The sequence below is a fragment of the Eurosta solidaginis genome, chromosome 4 (assembly GCF_040869045.1).
Source record: "Eurosta solidaginis isolate ZX-2024a chromosome 4, ASM4086904v1, whole genome shotgun sequence".
Classification (NCBI taxonomy): Eukaryota; Metazoa; Arthropoda; class Insecta; order Diptera; family Tephritidae; genus Eurosta; species Eurosta solidaginis.
In genome coordinates this window covers 126910240-126927043 of record NC_090322.1, presented here as the reverse complement: position 1 = coordinate 126927043, position 16804 = coordinate 126910240, and the positions used below count along the sequence as shown (strand labels likewise).

Genomic DNA, 16804 nt, shown 5'->3' with positions numbered 1-16804 from the left:
AAAAGTTCCGCTACGCATACCAAAAAAAATAATTTTCGAGCCTGCGAAATTTCATTTTTTTTTTTTTTACTTTTTTTCGACTTTGATTTTTAAGGTTTTTTTCATGACCTGCTAAAAAAACTTTTATCGCCAACGTTTTTAGCGGACATTTTTGGGTCGGACATGGTATACATGAAATTTTTACAATCAAATGAAAATTTTTTTAGTAGGTCATGAAAAAAACCTTAAAAATCAAAGTCGAAAAAAAGTCAAAAAAAATTAAATTTCGCAGGCTGGAAAATTATTTTTTTGGGTTAGCGTAGTGGAACTTTTTTTCCTGGGCCCAAATCCTATCGAAAAATCGATGGCGCGATATCGGTTATTAAATCGACCCACCCTAATGCACGTACATAACTACATTGATTAATGACGATGTAAGTAGTTCACAATCATGTATGGGGTACTCATACCAAGGCAATAGCTACAATCGCTACAACAACAACACATTAAAATAAAATATAATAAAATACAAAACCAAATTTAATTGTCGGGCGGCGAGCGTTCTTATCCGCAATTTTATTTGTTGTTGTTGCTAATTTCTCTTGTTATACCTTTCATGAAAATGAAATGGTATATTAATTTCGTCACGAAACCGAAAATTGTAAGTCCTTAAAGGAAAATAGATAGACCCACCATTAAGTATACCGAAATAATCAGGTTGAAGAGCTGAGTTGTTTTAGCCATGTCCGTCTGTCCGTCTGTCCGTCTGTCTGTTTGTATGCAAACTAGTCCCTCAATTTTTGAGATATCTTGATAAAAGTTGGTGAGCAGGTGTATTTGGGTGTCCGATTAGACATTTGTCGGAACCGACCGGATCGGACCACTATAGCATATATCCTCCATACAACCGATTTTTCAGAAAAAGAGGATTTTTGTAATATCTTACCCAATTTAACAGATTGAAGCTTCAAACTTCACCATATACTTTCGTATATTGAACATATTGTTGCCTGAAAAAATGTATGAGATCGGTCGTATATATAGTATATATCCCCCACAACCGATTGTTCAGATAAGGAACTTTTCGTAATTACTGCCCTATTTTAAGAGCTAGAGGCTTCAAATTTCAGCGAATGCTTACGTATATAGCATATATTGTTGTCTGAAAAAATCATAAAGATCGGTGGTATATATAGTATATATATGGTGGTATATATAGTATATATATATAGTATATATATATATAGTATATATATTTTCGCAAATTTTAGCCCCATTTTAACAGATAGAAGCTTCAAATTTCACCGAATATTTACTTATATAGCATATATTGTTGTCTGAAAAAATCATAGAGATCGGTTGTATATATAGTATATATCTCATACAACCGATTGTTCAGATAAGAAACTTTTCGCAATTTCTACCCCATTTTAACAGCTATAAGCTTCAAATTTCACCGATTGCTTACGTATATAGCATATATTGTTGTCCGAAAAAATCATAGAGATCGGTTGTATATATAGTATATATCTCATACAACCGATTGTTCAGATAAGAAACTTTTCGCAATTTCTACCCCATTTTAACAGCTAGAAGCTTCAAATTTCACCAACTGCTTACGTGTATAGCATATATTGATGTCTGAAAAAATCATTGAGATCGGTGATATATATAGTATATATCTCATACAACCGATTGTTCAGATAAGAAACTTTGCGCAATTTCTGCCCCGTTTTAACAGTTAGAAGCTTCAAATTTCACAAAATGCTTTCGTATATAGCATATATTGTTGTCTGAAAAAATCATAGAGATCGGTGGTATATATATTATATACTTCATATAAACTGTCATATTGACCCCTTTTTTACGGCTAGAAGCTTCAAGATTCATCAAATTTCATCAAATAGTTACGTTTACGTCATATATTTTTGAAATACGTGATTCGTAGCCATAGTTTTTACATGCAGACCACAAAAAACGTGAAGCTTTGCATCCTCACACAGATTACCTACCTATTTTTTATTTTATATTTATCTTAAAAATCGTTTAGATATGTTCAAATTTCACCAAATGCTTACGTGTATAGCATATATTGTTGTCTGAGAAAATCATAGATACCGGTGGTATATATAGTATATATCCCATACAACCGATTGTTCAGATAAGAAACTTTGCGCAATTTCTTCCCCATTTTAACAGTTATAAGCTTCAAATTTCACCGATTGCTTACGTATATAGTATGTATTGTTGTGTCAAAAAATCATAGAGATCGGTGATATATATAATATATATATGATGGTATATATAGTATATATATATAGTATATATATATTTTTTTTACGATTTCGGCCCCATTTTAACAGCTAGAAGCTTCAAATTTCACCAACTGTTTACGTGTATAGCATATATTGATGTCTGAAAAAATCATTGAGATCGGTGGTACACATAGTATATATCTCATACAACCGATTGTTCAGATAAGAAACTTTGCGCAATTTCTGCCCCGTTTTAACAGTTAGAAGCTTCAAATTTCACAAAATGCTTACGTATATAGCATATATTGTTGTCTGAAAAAATCATAGAGATCGGTCGTATATATATTATATACTTCATATAAACTGTCATTTTGACCCCTTTTTTACGGCTAGAATCTTCAAAATTCATCAAATTTCATCAAATAGTTACGTTTTCGTCATATATTTTTGAAATACGTGATTCGTAGTCATAGTTTTTACACGCAGACCACAAAAAACCTGAAACTTTGCATCCTCACACAAAGTACCTACCCGTTTTTTATTTTATATTTATCTTAAAAATCGTTAAGGTATGTAGATCTGTTCACTATATATTTCTTATCTTATACATCCGATTATTCGGAGATTACGAACGGGATAAGATTATTGTTCAGCCCCATTCATGAAAGGTATGAAGTCTTCGGCACAGCCGAAGACAGTCCCGTTCTTACTTGTTTTTTGTTTTTACTTACTACTTGTTCCTTTGCGTACACAAAATACACTCCAACCTCCAGCACCTCCACGCTGCCACCATTTACATATCACTGGAGCTGAGCAACGCGTCACCCACTAGCTCTTAATACAATTCAGCCTACAACTCAGCCAGTTTGTAGGCCGCTTCCACTCGAGAATGGCGAGAATTTCAAAATTTTTGTTGTAAAAAGTACGAAATTTCATAATAGTTTTGTGTTTTCTGTGCGTGCATTGAGTTTATAATTTTTGCAGTGTCACTGTGATTTCCTTGGCATTTATTACAACAATGCAAATTTGTATTGGCCTAAAATATAAAAATAATTAAAAATATTATTTAATATAAATAGAAATTTTAAATTATAATAAAAATAAACATAAGTGCTAAAAATGTCGTCTTGGTGTGTTGCCACATTTCTTCTTATCTTAATAAATTTTTTAAGTTTTGATTTTGTCTCACCTTGGCTGAATTTCAATAGTTATGCATACAAAAAGCGTACAGACCTGAAGGAGCGTTGTCCAGATGTAAGAAGGTTTTACTGTAGTTGACGGTGCTATGAATTGCGCGATAATGAGTGGGTGTATATTTGTGTGTGTGTGCGTTTGAACGGAAACCGTGCTGCAATCAAAAATAATATGACTAATTTTAAAGAATGCTTGGTATCCAAGAAAAATCTTTTGAATTTATTCATAATTTTTAGTTCTCAAGTGATGAATAGAGTCCATTTTTAGACAATATTTTATTTTAACTTTTTATACTCAGTTGAGCAGAGCTCACAGAGTATATTAAGTTTGATTGGATAACGGTTGGTTGTAAATATATAAAGGAATCGAGATAGATATAGACTTCCATATATCAAAATAATCAGGATCGAAAAAAAATTTGATTGAGCCATGTCCGTCCGTCCGTCCGTCCGTTAACACGATAACTTGAGTAAATTTTGAGGTATCTTGATGAAATTTGGTATGTAGGTTCCTGAGCACTCATCTCAGATCGCTATTTAAAATTAACGATATCGGACTATAACCACGCCCACATTTTCGATATCGAAAATTTCGAAAAACCGAAAAAGTGCGACAATTCATTGCAAAAGACAGATAAAGCGACGAAACTTGGTAGATAAGTTGAACTTATGACGCAGAATAGAAAATTAGTAAAATTTTGGACAATGGGCGTGGCGCCGCCCACTTTTAAAAGAAGGTAATTTAAAATTTTGCAAGCTGTAATTTGGCAGTCGTTGAAGATATCATGATGAAATTTGGCAGGAACTAACGTTACTGTTACTATATGTACGCTTAATAAAAATTAGCAAAATCAGAGAAGGACCACGCCCACTTTTAAAAAAAAAATTTTTTTAAAGTAAAATTTTAACAAAAAATTTAATATCTTTACAGTATATAGTAAATTATGTCAACATTCAACTCCAGTAATGATATAGTGACACAATATAAAAAAATAAAAGAAAATTTCAAAATGGGCGTGGCTCCGCCCTTTTTCATTTAATTTGTCTAGGATACTTTTAACGCCATAAGTCGAACAAAAATTAACCAATCCTTTTGAAATTTGGTAGGGGCATAGATTTTATGACGATAACTCTTTTCTGCGAAAATGGGCGAAATCGGTTTATGCCACGCCCAGTTTTTATACACAGTCGTCCGTCTGTCCTTCCGCATGGCCGTTAACACGATAACTTGAGCAAAAATCGACATATCTTTAATGAACTTAGCTCACGTGCTTACTTGAACTCACTTTATCTTGGTATGAAAAATGAACGAAATCCGACTATGACCACGCCCACTTTTTCGATATCGAAAATTACGAAAAATGAAAAAAAAAATGCCATAATTCTATAAAAAATACGAAAAAAGGGATGAAACATGGTAAGGTAATTGGATTGTTTTATTGAAGCGAAATATAACTTTAGAAAAAACTTTATAAAATGGTTGTGACACCTACCATATTAAGTAGTGGAAAATGAAAAAGTTCTGCAGGGCGAAATAAAAAACCCTTAAAATCTTGCCAGGTATTACATATATAAATAAATTAGCGGTATCCAACAGATGATGTTCTGGGTCACCCTGGTCCACATTTTGGTCGATATCTGGAAAACGCTATATCAACATTCAAGTTGATATTTTAAAAAACTCTTTTATTTTGGTTTGCAATAAAAAATTTATTTTTGTTTATTTTTGAGTTTAGATATTTTCCAACTAATTAGAATTTTCTTTTTTTGAAGTTATTCAAAATTTTAAGTTAACACGAAAACTCAATTAAAATTATTTTAAAAATTAAAGTAAAGAGTACAAAGTAGTTAACACTATATTAGAGTTCTTTATTAATTAACGATTCGTAGAAAAATTTTATTTTTATTTATGTTGCATAAAATTTATAGCATGTCTACTAGTAAATTTCTGCTATAAGTACTTTATGTTTTTATTTGATTGTCAACACTTATTCTTTGTTTTAATGTTTCGTATATATAATTTACAGCGACTTTTATATGAAATTTGCACAGATTGTTGTTGTATTGCTTCCTGTTCACAAATGTATAGGGAACACAAACATAGTTAAATTATATGCACAAGAATTTCAATAGTGCTATTTATTAAATTTTTTATTCAGTTAATTCTTCAGCGCGTACTGCATAATGCTATTTTTATTATAACAAATATGGAGGGATAGTTTTGTAATTGGTTTAGACAACTAAAACAAATTTTCTTTGGTAGTACGTCACTTAGTTGCACTTCTATTTGCGGTATTGTACTGGTCAGTAGCTCTGCGATACGTAAAGCGCCACATTTAGTAATTGTATCAAATAAACATATAAGTCCGTTGGTAGGATCGCCAATATATCAACATTCAATTGATATTTTAAAAAACTCTTTTATTTTGGTTTGCAATAAAAAATTTATTTTTGTTTATTTTTGAGTTTAGATATTTTCCAACTAATTAGAATTTTCTTTTTTTGAAGTTATTCAAAATTTTAAGTTAACACGAAAACTCAATTAAAATTATTTTAAAAATTAAAGTAAAGAGTACAAAGTAGTTAACACTATAAACGCCTTCACTAGAACTAAGGCCCACTCCCTTTTAAAATACTCATTAACTCCTTTCGTTTGATACCCATATTGCACAAACGAATTCTAGAGTCACCCCTGGCCCACATTTATGGCGATAACTTGGAAGCGGCGTCCACCTATGGAACTAAGGATTACTCCCTTTTGAAATACTCATTAACACCTTTCTTTTGATACCCATATTGTACAAACAAATTCTAGAGTCACCCCTGGTCCACCTTTATGGCGATATTTCGAAAATGCGACCACCTATACAACAACCACCACTCCCTTTTAAAACCCTCATTAATACCTTTAATTTGATACCCATATCGTACAAACACATTCTAGAGTCACCCCTGGTCCACCTTTATGGCGATATCTCGAAAAGGCGAACAACTATAGATCGAAGACCCACTCCCTTTTAAAAATACTCATTAACACCTTTCATTTGATACCCATATCGTACTAACAAAGTCTAGAGTCACCCCTGGCCCACCTTTATTGCGATACCTCGAAAAGGCGTCAACCTATAGAACTAAGGCCCACTCCCTTTTAAAATACTCATTAGCTCCTTTCGTTTTATACCCATATTGCACAAACAAATTCTAGAGTCACCCCTTGTCCACCTTTATGGCGATATTTCGAAAATGCGACCACCTATACAACAACCACCTATCTCTTTTAAAACCCTCATTAATACCTTTAATTTGATACCCATATCGTACAAACACATTCTAGAGTCACCCCTGGTCCACCTTTATAGCGATATTTCGAAACGGCGTCCACCTATGAACTAAGGCCCACTCCCTTTTAAAATACTCATTAGCACCTTTCCTTTGATGCCCATATTGTACAAACAAATTCTAGGGTCACCCCTGGTCCACCTTTATGGCGATATCTCGAAACGACGTCCACCTATGGGACTAAGGATTACTCCCTTTTAAAATACTTATTAACACCTTTCTTTTGATACCCATATTGTACAAACAAATTCTAGGGTCACCCCAGGTCCACCTTTATGACGATATCTCGAAACGGCGTCCACCTATGGAACTAAGGATTACTCCCTTTTAAAATACTCATTAACGCCTTTCATTTTATACCCATATCGTACAAACGCATTCTAGAGTCACCCCTGGTCCACCTTTATGGCGATATCTCGAAAAGGCGACCACCTATACAACAACCACCACTCCCTTTTAAAATACTCATTAACACCATTCTTTTGATGCCCATATTGTACAAACAAATTCTAGGGTCACCCCTGTTCCACCTTTGTGGCGATATCTCGAAACGGCGTCCACCTATGGAACTAAGGATTACTCCCTTTTAAAATACTCATTAACACCTTTAATTTGATACCCATATCGTACAAACGCATTCTAGAGCCAACCCTGATCCAGCTTTATGGCTATATCCCTAAATGGCGACCACCTATAGAACTATGGCCCACTCTCTCATAAAATACTCTTTAATGCCTTTCGTTTGATACACATGTCATACAAACACATTCCAGGGTTTCCCTCGGTTCATTTTCCTAAATGGTTATTTTCCCTTATGTTGTCACCATAGCTCTCAACTGAGTATGTAATGTTCGGTTACACCCGAACTTAACCTTCCTTACTTGTTTTCAAATAAATCTGGATAGTAGAGCCATTGGTAGTCGACTATTCGAATAATCGATTATTCTATTAGCAAAAGTTATTTATATGTAGACAAATGTTCTAGAGAACTCGGATTTCAGCTGTCCACCTGTGGTCTACTTCTGGGCGGCCACTACCTCTTGCAGGAGTAATAACTTTCTGGCAGAAAGTAGATAACAGGCGATATGCCGAAATTCATAGGTGCAATCATGTATTGACTTCATGCTTGTTTGTCCAACGTTTGTCTCTGGTCGAGGCGATTTTCCAAGTAGCTTACGTCATCCTTATCTTATGAGCTATCGCAACAGACATTTATGCTGCCCAAGAGGGCTGCTCCTCCTAATAAATTATCGGATTCTATGGAAAAACGCTAAGAAGTGATATGTTCAAACGCACTTTTTTATCCATTTACATGGATTATAAAAAAAACGTACCAGGAGGCTTTTCTTGCAACATCCGGAATCATAGTTTGAAAACTCTCCAGTGCTTAAGATCATTTACAGAGTGACGAGCGATTTCGAATAATTGACCGGCCATTTAGTATGCACACCATGAGCTTTAAGCTGTCTCTCTTTAGAGATAAGAGCAACTTTCTAAGCATTTTATCGTGGGATTTACACATGATCTTCGAAATTGTACAGTCCCGTGCTTCTTGCCATGCCAATTCATCGGCTTTTCGTTGCCTTCTATTTCTTTATGACCGGGAACCCAGTAAAGGTGTATGATCCAGCCTGAGTGAGGTCTCTGCAATGTCTGTTTGCATTCCAGGAAAATTCTGGATGAATTACTGTGTGAGATTATTGCTTAAATAGCCGTCTGATTTTCAATAAATATAGTGAGGCAGCTGCAGCTTGCTTAACTCCCCCTTAAGTATTTATACTGGTTTATACTGTAAGATTTACTCATTTCTGGATCGACATAATAACAGACCTGAATGCTCCTGTAAATTTGGAACCATCGTACCCTTGCGCCTTTCCTCGGTCTCTATTATAACTCCAAGCTCTCTTTCAAAGTTCATGCACGTAACCATCTAACAAAAGCCCCAACAAAGAATAGAGAATAGGTAAACAGGGTGAGACGACAAAAACGGTCAGTCTAGAAACCCATAGAAGAATCCCCAATTAACAAAACCTTTCAACTAAATAAGTAGGTAATCGAGTTTTAAAGCCTCTCCTCCAAGAACAACTTCAAAGCTCTCTCTCTAACTGTCTTACAATAGCGGTCTTTTATGTGGCGGAGAACCACGAGGATTTAATGAAGACTTGTACAATCTGTATAAATGTGTTCTTTCAATTACAAAAAAGTTTTTCTAATCGGCTCGGCCCCTCCGCAGTGGTTTGGCAAACACTCCGACTATATATTTCTGCTATGAAAAGCTTTTCAGTGAAAATTCAGTTGTCGTTTATAATCGGCCAATTTGTAGGAAAAACCAAAAGAGAGCACGACGCAAGTTGAAGGAGAAGTTTGGCCTAAATCTTCTTGAAAGTTAATCGTGTCATATTTACTCTTTTTTTTTTTTTTTTGTTAGTTACCGCAAATATCCTAGTCAGTTAGGTGACCATCGAAAATAACTATTTTGCGAGAAACAGATGATTTTTAAAAACAAGTTTTAAATGATATTTTCATTTTACTACTGCGATTAATCAACTTTCGGAATAAAGGTTAATCGAACCAACAACTGTACTTCAAAAAAGAGATAAATAAATTATTTTCGATTTTATGATATCAAACTATGAAGTAAATAATCACGTTGTACCCACTCTTCCTTTTATAATTAAATATGTAAGCGTTTGAACTGAAAGCTCGTGGGATATTTTAAACGGACAATTCATCAAATAAATCATAAGATTGGTGCCAAACGAAGCATTTAATTAAAATATGCAAATTTTTGTTGCTAAATTTTCGATTTTGTTCTAAATTATTTACATTCTTCATGAAACGATTTATCCATACAAATTTGCCAAGCGATCCATTTATGTGTGTTCGTTCATTGACGTGTATTTGTTTTCCTCTATATTGCAATTAACTAGATCACAACACTTGGGGCAGTGCGGTGTGTGCTGTCGATCACGCATCACTTGCTTGGCAAGCACCATAAGCGCTGTCAAGCGGTCAGTGAAACAGAAAATAGTAGCTCCAAATATACACTTTCTTTTCTACACTGGGAAGTGCGCCCAAACATGCTAAACACACACACACTTATGCTATTCCCCACAGCATGGTATAATCTGGACGAATTTGTAATATTAATGCGCGCACCTGCCAGTGATGTGCGGCTTAAATCGGTTCTTATAAGTATATTTCAGATCTGTGGGGAACAGTGGGCTAAGCTGGGGAAATTTTTAAGGTACCCACAGAGGACATCTCATTATAAGCGTACTATAGTTTAGGCGCATGGGAAGGACTGCGAGTGTGCTGCAAGTAGACCAACTGATATTTTGTGTGCTGGCTTACCAGGCGGTCCCGCGCTCTCAATTTTCCATATTTTGGGGATGACGAAGGTGGACAAAGACATTTTGAAGGCATGTGCCAGATACATATTTGAATCTTTCATTGCGAAGGTTTTTAAACATCGAAATGGCTATATCGTCTCGGCCCACTGCTTGGGATGTTTTAGGAAGTTTGATGGCCTTTCCAACATCTGTGGTGGTGATGGTAATACGAGAGACGTTATGTTTGTGCTTATGTACGTGTCTGATGGCCTGTCGTTTGGGTTCGTCGGCCGAAAAATGCAGTACATACCTTCAAAAACCGCTCGCACATTTCTTTGCATCCGATAACACTTTATCGTCGAAGGCTACGATGGACTATACCTTACCTACACCGGCAGCCAGTTTTCAGTTCTTCAAATCTTCTTCTCATTTCTTCCTATTGTGTTTGTCCACAAGCTGTCGGATGCGCGGATTTATGTCCCTTATTTGGGGGTCGCCTGTGACATGCGGTCTTTAAAGCTCACGCGCTCTCGTTACGGCTGCGACCTTCGTTGGAAAATATGAACGGATTTCCGAAATGTTTTGCATTTCTTCCACTTTCCTCGAGGGAACCTCCTATCGCCTTGACAACGGCGTAAAGAGCTATTTGTATAGATCTGCTCTAACTTTTTTAGAGATACCGAAAGCCACTCTGGATAAATTCAGCTAACAGGCTGATAGGTATTAAGTCTTTGAGAGTAGCGTAAGAGTTTTCCCCGCCTTTTGGATGAAGGTGATTTTAACCATATTCAAATAATTAGAGTTAATGGGAGAGAGCTAGCTGTAGGAAACCTCCAAAAAATTTGTTTAGCAATTAATTAGTAAAACCTGAAGATATTGACATAGCTCCTCGAACATTTATAAATATGTATGCTAGCATTTAGCCACGGCATAGTCCGCACGAAGAAAACACTATATACAGGCATTGTGATATATCCCTATATGATTCTGAGCACAGTTCCGGCACAGCCCAGAATATAATCTTGGAACAGTCTCGAAGAGATCCCGATATTATATCGTCCGGAGATAAACCCGCAATGATCCATAAAAGCGGCCCCCGTGGTGTGATGGTAGCGTTCTCCGGCTACCTCACCGAAGATCCTGGGCTCACACCCCAGGCAAAGCGACATCAAAATATTAGAAACAAGTTTTTTCAATTGGAAGAAAATTTGTCTAAGAGGGGTCGCCCCTCGGCAGTGTTTGGCAAGCACTCCCAGTGTATTTCTGCCAAGAAAAGCTCTCAGTGAAAACTCATCTGCCTTGCAGATGCCGTTCGGAGTCGGCATAAAACAAGTAGGTTCTGTCCCACCAATTTGTAGAAAAAATTAAAAGGAGCACGACGCAAATTGGAAAAGAAGCTCGGCCTAAAATCTCTTCGTAGGTTATCGCGCCTTACATTCATTTATTTTTATCCATAAGGCAAGAAATTGATTTTTTAAAAAGATCGAACCCATTGGTTTCTTGAGAACACATTTTTAAGAAATGATCCCTAAATGGTCTTGAAATTAGTCCGACAAGAATATCGAAATGATATAACGATTGTTCAAAAATATACCGTAGCATTCATTCCGATATAATTACCAAACAGCCACGTAATGTTTCCGAATTGATTAGAAATTATCTCCTAAGCCATTCCGAAGCTATACAGAGATAGTTCCGAAACGGTTAAAAAATAATCAAGAAAGTGATCTGAAAGGGTCACAACATAGTCCTAAAAACAATTTGAAAAACCTCCGAAAAGGTACCTGAAAAAATTCCGAAATAGCCCCTAAACTGTCCTGAAGTGACGGCGGAACCAATTTTCTAAAAAAAATAGCTAAAATTTAAGAAGGATATACTGAGCATCCCTTTTTAACGGCGGAAGTGTCTTGAAATTATCCCGTAAACAATCCTATAATCCAGAGATTGTATCGATGCGATCGAAATTATCTTCAAATAGTCCTGAAAGGATCCAAAAAATAATTCGAAAAGAGTTATTGCAAATTGATCCCGCAACGGTCCCAAAATTATACCGTAAACAGTCCCAAAATAGTCTTCAACACAGTTCCGAGATACATATTGTAACGAAGTTTCTGCAAATTCCTCTTATTTGCCCTTTTGCTAGGTTCGTATCGCTAAACTGTTGAATAAATAACTCCAATATTGAATAATGGAAAAATGGCCTTTATTAAAATACTTCACAATAACTCTCAAACTGTGCAACGAATAGCTTAATAACCAAACTGATAGCTTAAAGGAAACTGACTTTCAAAATAATAGTGCTATTGCTCGCTAGATATCGTCTTACTCGTAACTGCTTGACAATTCAAATCAAACTGAATTACTTCTTACTCGCCAGCATCGCTTTTATAGTTTACGCTGCATACTTCTAGGCTCTTCGATTTCCAGAAGTTACTAGTTGTTTCGGCTACAAAATCGCCAGCCACAACTACGTGCACAAATTATTGCTCTCCCGTGTGACAACTCAGATAAGGTATATGCATGTGTTTGTAGTTTACAGTCTCCCGCACACACATAAGCGTATAAGTAAATTCATCGGTGTGTGACATCTCATCTCTCGCTGCCTTGTATGTAAATGTTGCTCGTCGGAATGTGTACATATGTGTAGACGCAATTATTGATTCGTTTATGTAGATACATAATGATTGAATTATTGACGTGCATTCACGTCACTGCTTAGATCGGCTTAGAGCTGGCAGCACTCCTTAGTTTTGCTAATATTCGTAACACTGCCCTCCACCTAAGTCTGATCGTCCCGATCAGACAAATCTCTCGATCTAAACGCTGCTAATCTCTCCAAATGAACCACTGTCATTTTGGTTCGTGGTTTGGTAGTGGTTTGTATGCGGTACACTACATCGTTGATCCGTTTTACAACTTTGTATGGGCCTTCCCAGTTACACTGCAATTTCGGGGACAAACCTTTTTTTCTTTGTGGGTTGTATAGCAGCACCAAATCTCCTTCCTGAAACCCTTCCGAATTAATTGCTTTATCGTACCTCGCTTTCATCTTGTCACTCATAATCTTTGCTCGTTGCCTTACCAGATCGTGTATCTCTCTCAGCTCTTCTTCTAAGACATCAGTGGATTTCTTGACATTCCTCTCCGCATCGGCATCTATCCCATACTTCAAATCAGCTGGCAGTCGAAGGTCATTGCCAAAAATTACCTTTGCGGGAGTTTGGCCCGTTGTGTCATGTACTGCCGATCGGTAGGCCATCAAGAATAATGATATGTGTGTATCCCAGTCCTTATGGTACTTGTCGACTACTTTCCTTAAATGCTCCTCCAATGTTCTATTGAAACGTTCCACCATACCATCGGACTGAGGATGCAATGCAGTTGTCCGTGTTTTTCGAATGCCCAACTTCTTGCACAGTTCTTGGAACACAGCTGATTCAAAATTCCTGCCTTGGTCAGAATGTAACTCCATTGGTACACCATACCTTGCAACCCATTCGTTTTTAACCACTTCTGCTACTGTTTCTGCTTCTTGGTTTGGGATTGGGTATACCTCTGGCCATTTACTGAAATAATCCATAACCACCAGTACGTATTTGTTTCCGCGGTTGCTAGTAGGAAATGGACCTGCGACATCCATGGCGATCCTTTCAAATGGTGCACCTGAAATATACTGCTTCATCTGGCCACGACTTCGGGTTTTGGGCCCTTTCGCTCTGTTGCATACCTCGCAATTGGCAATCCACTCGGTGACCGACTGACGGCAACCAACCCAATAGAATCTCTGCTTAATTTTCTCGAGTGTCTTCGTGATTCCAAGATGGCCTCCACTTGGACCATTGTGCAACTCGCTGAGCACGTCAGGAATCCTCTTTCTGGGAACAACTATAAGTTTCTTCTTGCACTGACCATCCTCACTCTCCCATACTCGATGCAAGCAACAGGATATCAATTCCAAACTGTTCCACTGTGCCCAATATGACTTCGCAATGGGACTCTCTGCTGACATATCCTCTCTGCTTGGTCTTTCGTTTCGTTCGAGCCCTTGCATAACATGTGACAGATCTGTATCTTCTAGCTGACACTTTCTTAGTTGTTCCTTGTCCCATTCATCCGTACACGTTATAGTCATTAGCCGGACATCTATAATGTCTTCTTTAGCCTCGGCCTTTGAACAGTGCTTGCATTCCAAACTACATGGCCTTCGTGACATTGCATCGGCATTTCCATGGGTACTACCTTTTCGATGCTCAATGGAAAAGTCATAGCTTTGAAGTCGCTCGATCCACCGTGCCAATTGTCCTTCCGGATTACGGAACTGCAGAAGCCATTTCAATGCTGCGTGATCTGTCCTGACATGGAATCGCTGGCCGTAGAGGTATTTGTGAAAATGTTTAATGCACTCTACCAATGCCAACAGCTCTCTCCGCGTAACACAGTAGTTCCTCTCTGGTTTTCCAATCGAACGGCTGTAATATGCAACTACCTTCTCCTGTCCATCGACCAGTTGTGATAAAACGCCTCCTATAGCATATCCACTTGCATCTGTATCTAGAATAAATGTTGCTCCTGGAATCGGATATGCTAACATTGGGGCAGTGCACAAACGCTCCTTCAATGTTTGGAAAGCCACTTCTTGCTCCTTCTTCCATTCAAAAGCTTTGTTTTTTCTTGTAAGCTCATGGAGGCTATGGGCTACGCTGGAAAAATTTGGTACAAATCGGCGGTAATATGTGCACAGCCCAAGAAAACTTCTCAATTCATGTAGATTCTGTGGTCTTGGCCAATCCTGTACAGCCTCTATTTTTTCGTTCGCAGTGCAGATGCCCTCTGTCGTTACCTTGTGACCCAAATAATTGACTTCCTTTTTAAACAGCGCACACTTTTTGGGACTTAACTTCAGACCAGCGCCAGCTATTCTCTGGAAAACTTCCTCCAAGTTCTTAAGATGTTCATCAAAGTTCTTGCCCAATACGATGATGTCGTCCAGGTACACCAAGCATGTTTTCCAATGTAGTCCTTTCAGTACCTGGTCCATGAGTCTCTCAAAAGTAGCTGGTGCATTACAAAGTCCAAAAGGCATCACTGTAAATTGCCAAAGACCATCACCGACACTGAAGGCTGTTTTCTCTTTATCTTCCTCCTTCACCTCCACTTGCCAGTAGCCGCTTTTCAAGTCCAGCGTGGAAACCATTTCGTACCAGATAGCGAGTCCAGAGTGTCGTCAATTCTTGGCAATGGGTAGCTATCCTTTTTCGTTACGTCATTCGACTTCCGGTAGTCCACGCAAAACCTCATTTTTCCATCCTTTTTTTTTACAAGTACTACCGGTGAGCTCCATGGACTAGCTGATGGTTCGATGACGCCGCTGTCGTTCATTTCTTGAATGATTTGACTCACAACTTCCCGCTTCGCCAGTGGAACACTACGTGGAGCTTGACGGATCGGTCTCGCATCTCCAGTGTCAATTTGATGTTTCACAACGTTGGTGCGGCCTGGTTTAGAATCATCCTGGTCAAATATGTTCGCGTACTTTAGGAGCAGTTGTTTTGCCTTACTCTGATATGCTTCCTCTAGTCCCTGCATCCATGCCGTGATGTCATTTGAAAGATCAGTATTACTAGCTGAAACGTGTTCCTGGAGCTGTTCACAGTTAATAACCACTTCAGCCTCTTGGCATCTTCCCAAAATAGCTCCTTTAGTCAGTTTGAGTGGTGACTTGAACTCATTGAGTACTCTTACCGGAATACGTCCATCTTGTTTTGTCATAGCCAGGGTTTTTCCTACAAGTATGTTTAGTGCTGATTTGTTTGCTGCTTCGACAACCCACAATTTGTTTGTCCCACAATCTCCATCAACCTTTGCCCAGATGACTGCTTCGGATTTTGGTGGTATTTGCTGACTCTCTTCCACCAGCACTCGTTTACTGCTGTAGCCTCTCTCGTAGCCGAAATTAAGTGGTACATCCATGTTTTTATATCGCATCGTCTTGCTTTGCATGTCGATCTTGATGCCCTGGTCTATTAAGAAGTCCACTCCAATTATGATTTCATCAACAATTTCTGCCACTATAAAATTGTGTACTACCATGACGTTCCCAATTGCGACTTCACATTCTACTTCTCCAATTACCTGGGTGTCCTCTCCCGTGGCTGTACGTAATCTTGCTCCAAGCAATGGTCTTATCTTTTTGTTGACTAAATCCGCTCGAATGATGGAATGAGATGCACCCGTATCTACAGTCAATAACCGTTCCTTTCCGTCCACATGTCCTCCAACAGTAAGGTTGCTCGATCTTCTTCCAATCTGCGAGATAGAGATTATGGGGCATTCAATTGCGGGAGCCAGCTGTCGCCCCTTGCGGCTGACTCGATTTAGTTTAACGATTGAGTGGTCTTGGATATTTGCTCATCACCTTCTGCTCTGCGTTTACGACCACCCACATTGTTGGAGCTATTGGGACCGCTGCTGCAATGTCGTGCAATATGACCTGGGTTGCCGCACTTGAAACATTTAATAACTCCGGCATTTTTCTGTTGTGATCCCTTCAGTGCTTCCAAAATAGTGTCTACCCAATCTGGTCTTTCCACTTCTACACGATGAGCTTTGTATGCTGGTTTACTCAATAGTGAGGCCGTTTCCTGAGTCAATGCATGTGATACCGTTTCAGAAAATGTCAGCTTTGGGTTTGCGTATGTAGCTCGCT

General features: G+C 37.9%; 1 protein-coding gene across 1 annotated transcript in view; it reads left to right on the top strand.

Moving 5' to 3' along the window:
- The first annotated feature begins 3086 nt into the window (after positions 1-3086).
- The window catches only part of Karl (lipocalin/cytosolic fatty acid-binding protein Karl), a 45225-nt gene continuing 31507 nt past the window's right edge, over positions 3087-16804 (top strand). Inside the window, exon 1 of the mRNA XM_067782866.1 lies at positions 3087-3488. Within this exon, the coding sequence (XP_067638967.1) occupies positions 3354-3488 (135 nt within the window). The 5' untranslated portion in view covers positions 3087-3353. The remainder of the gene's footprint in view (positions 3489-16804) is intronic.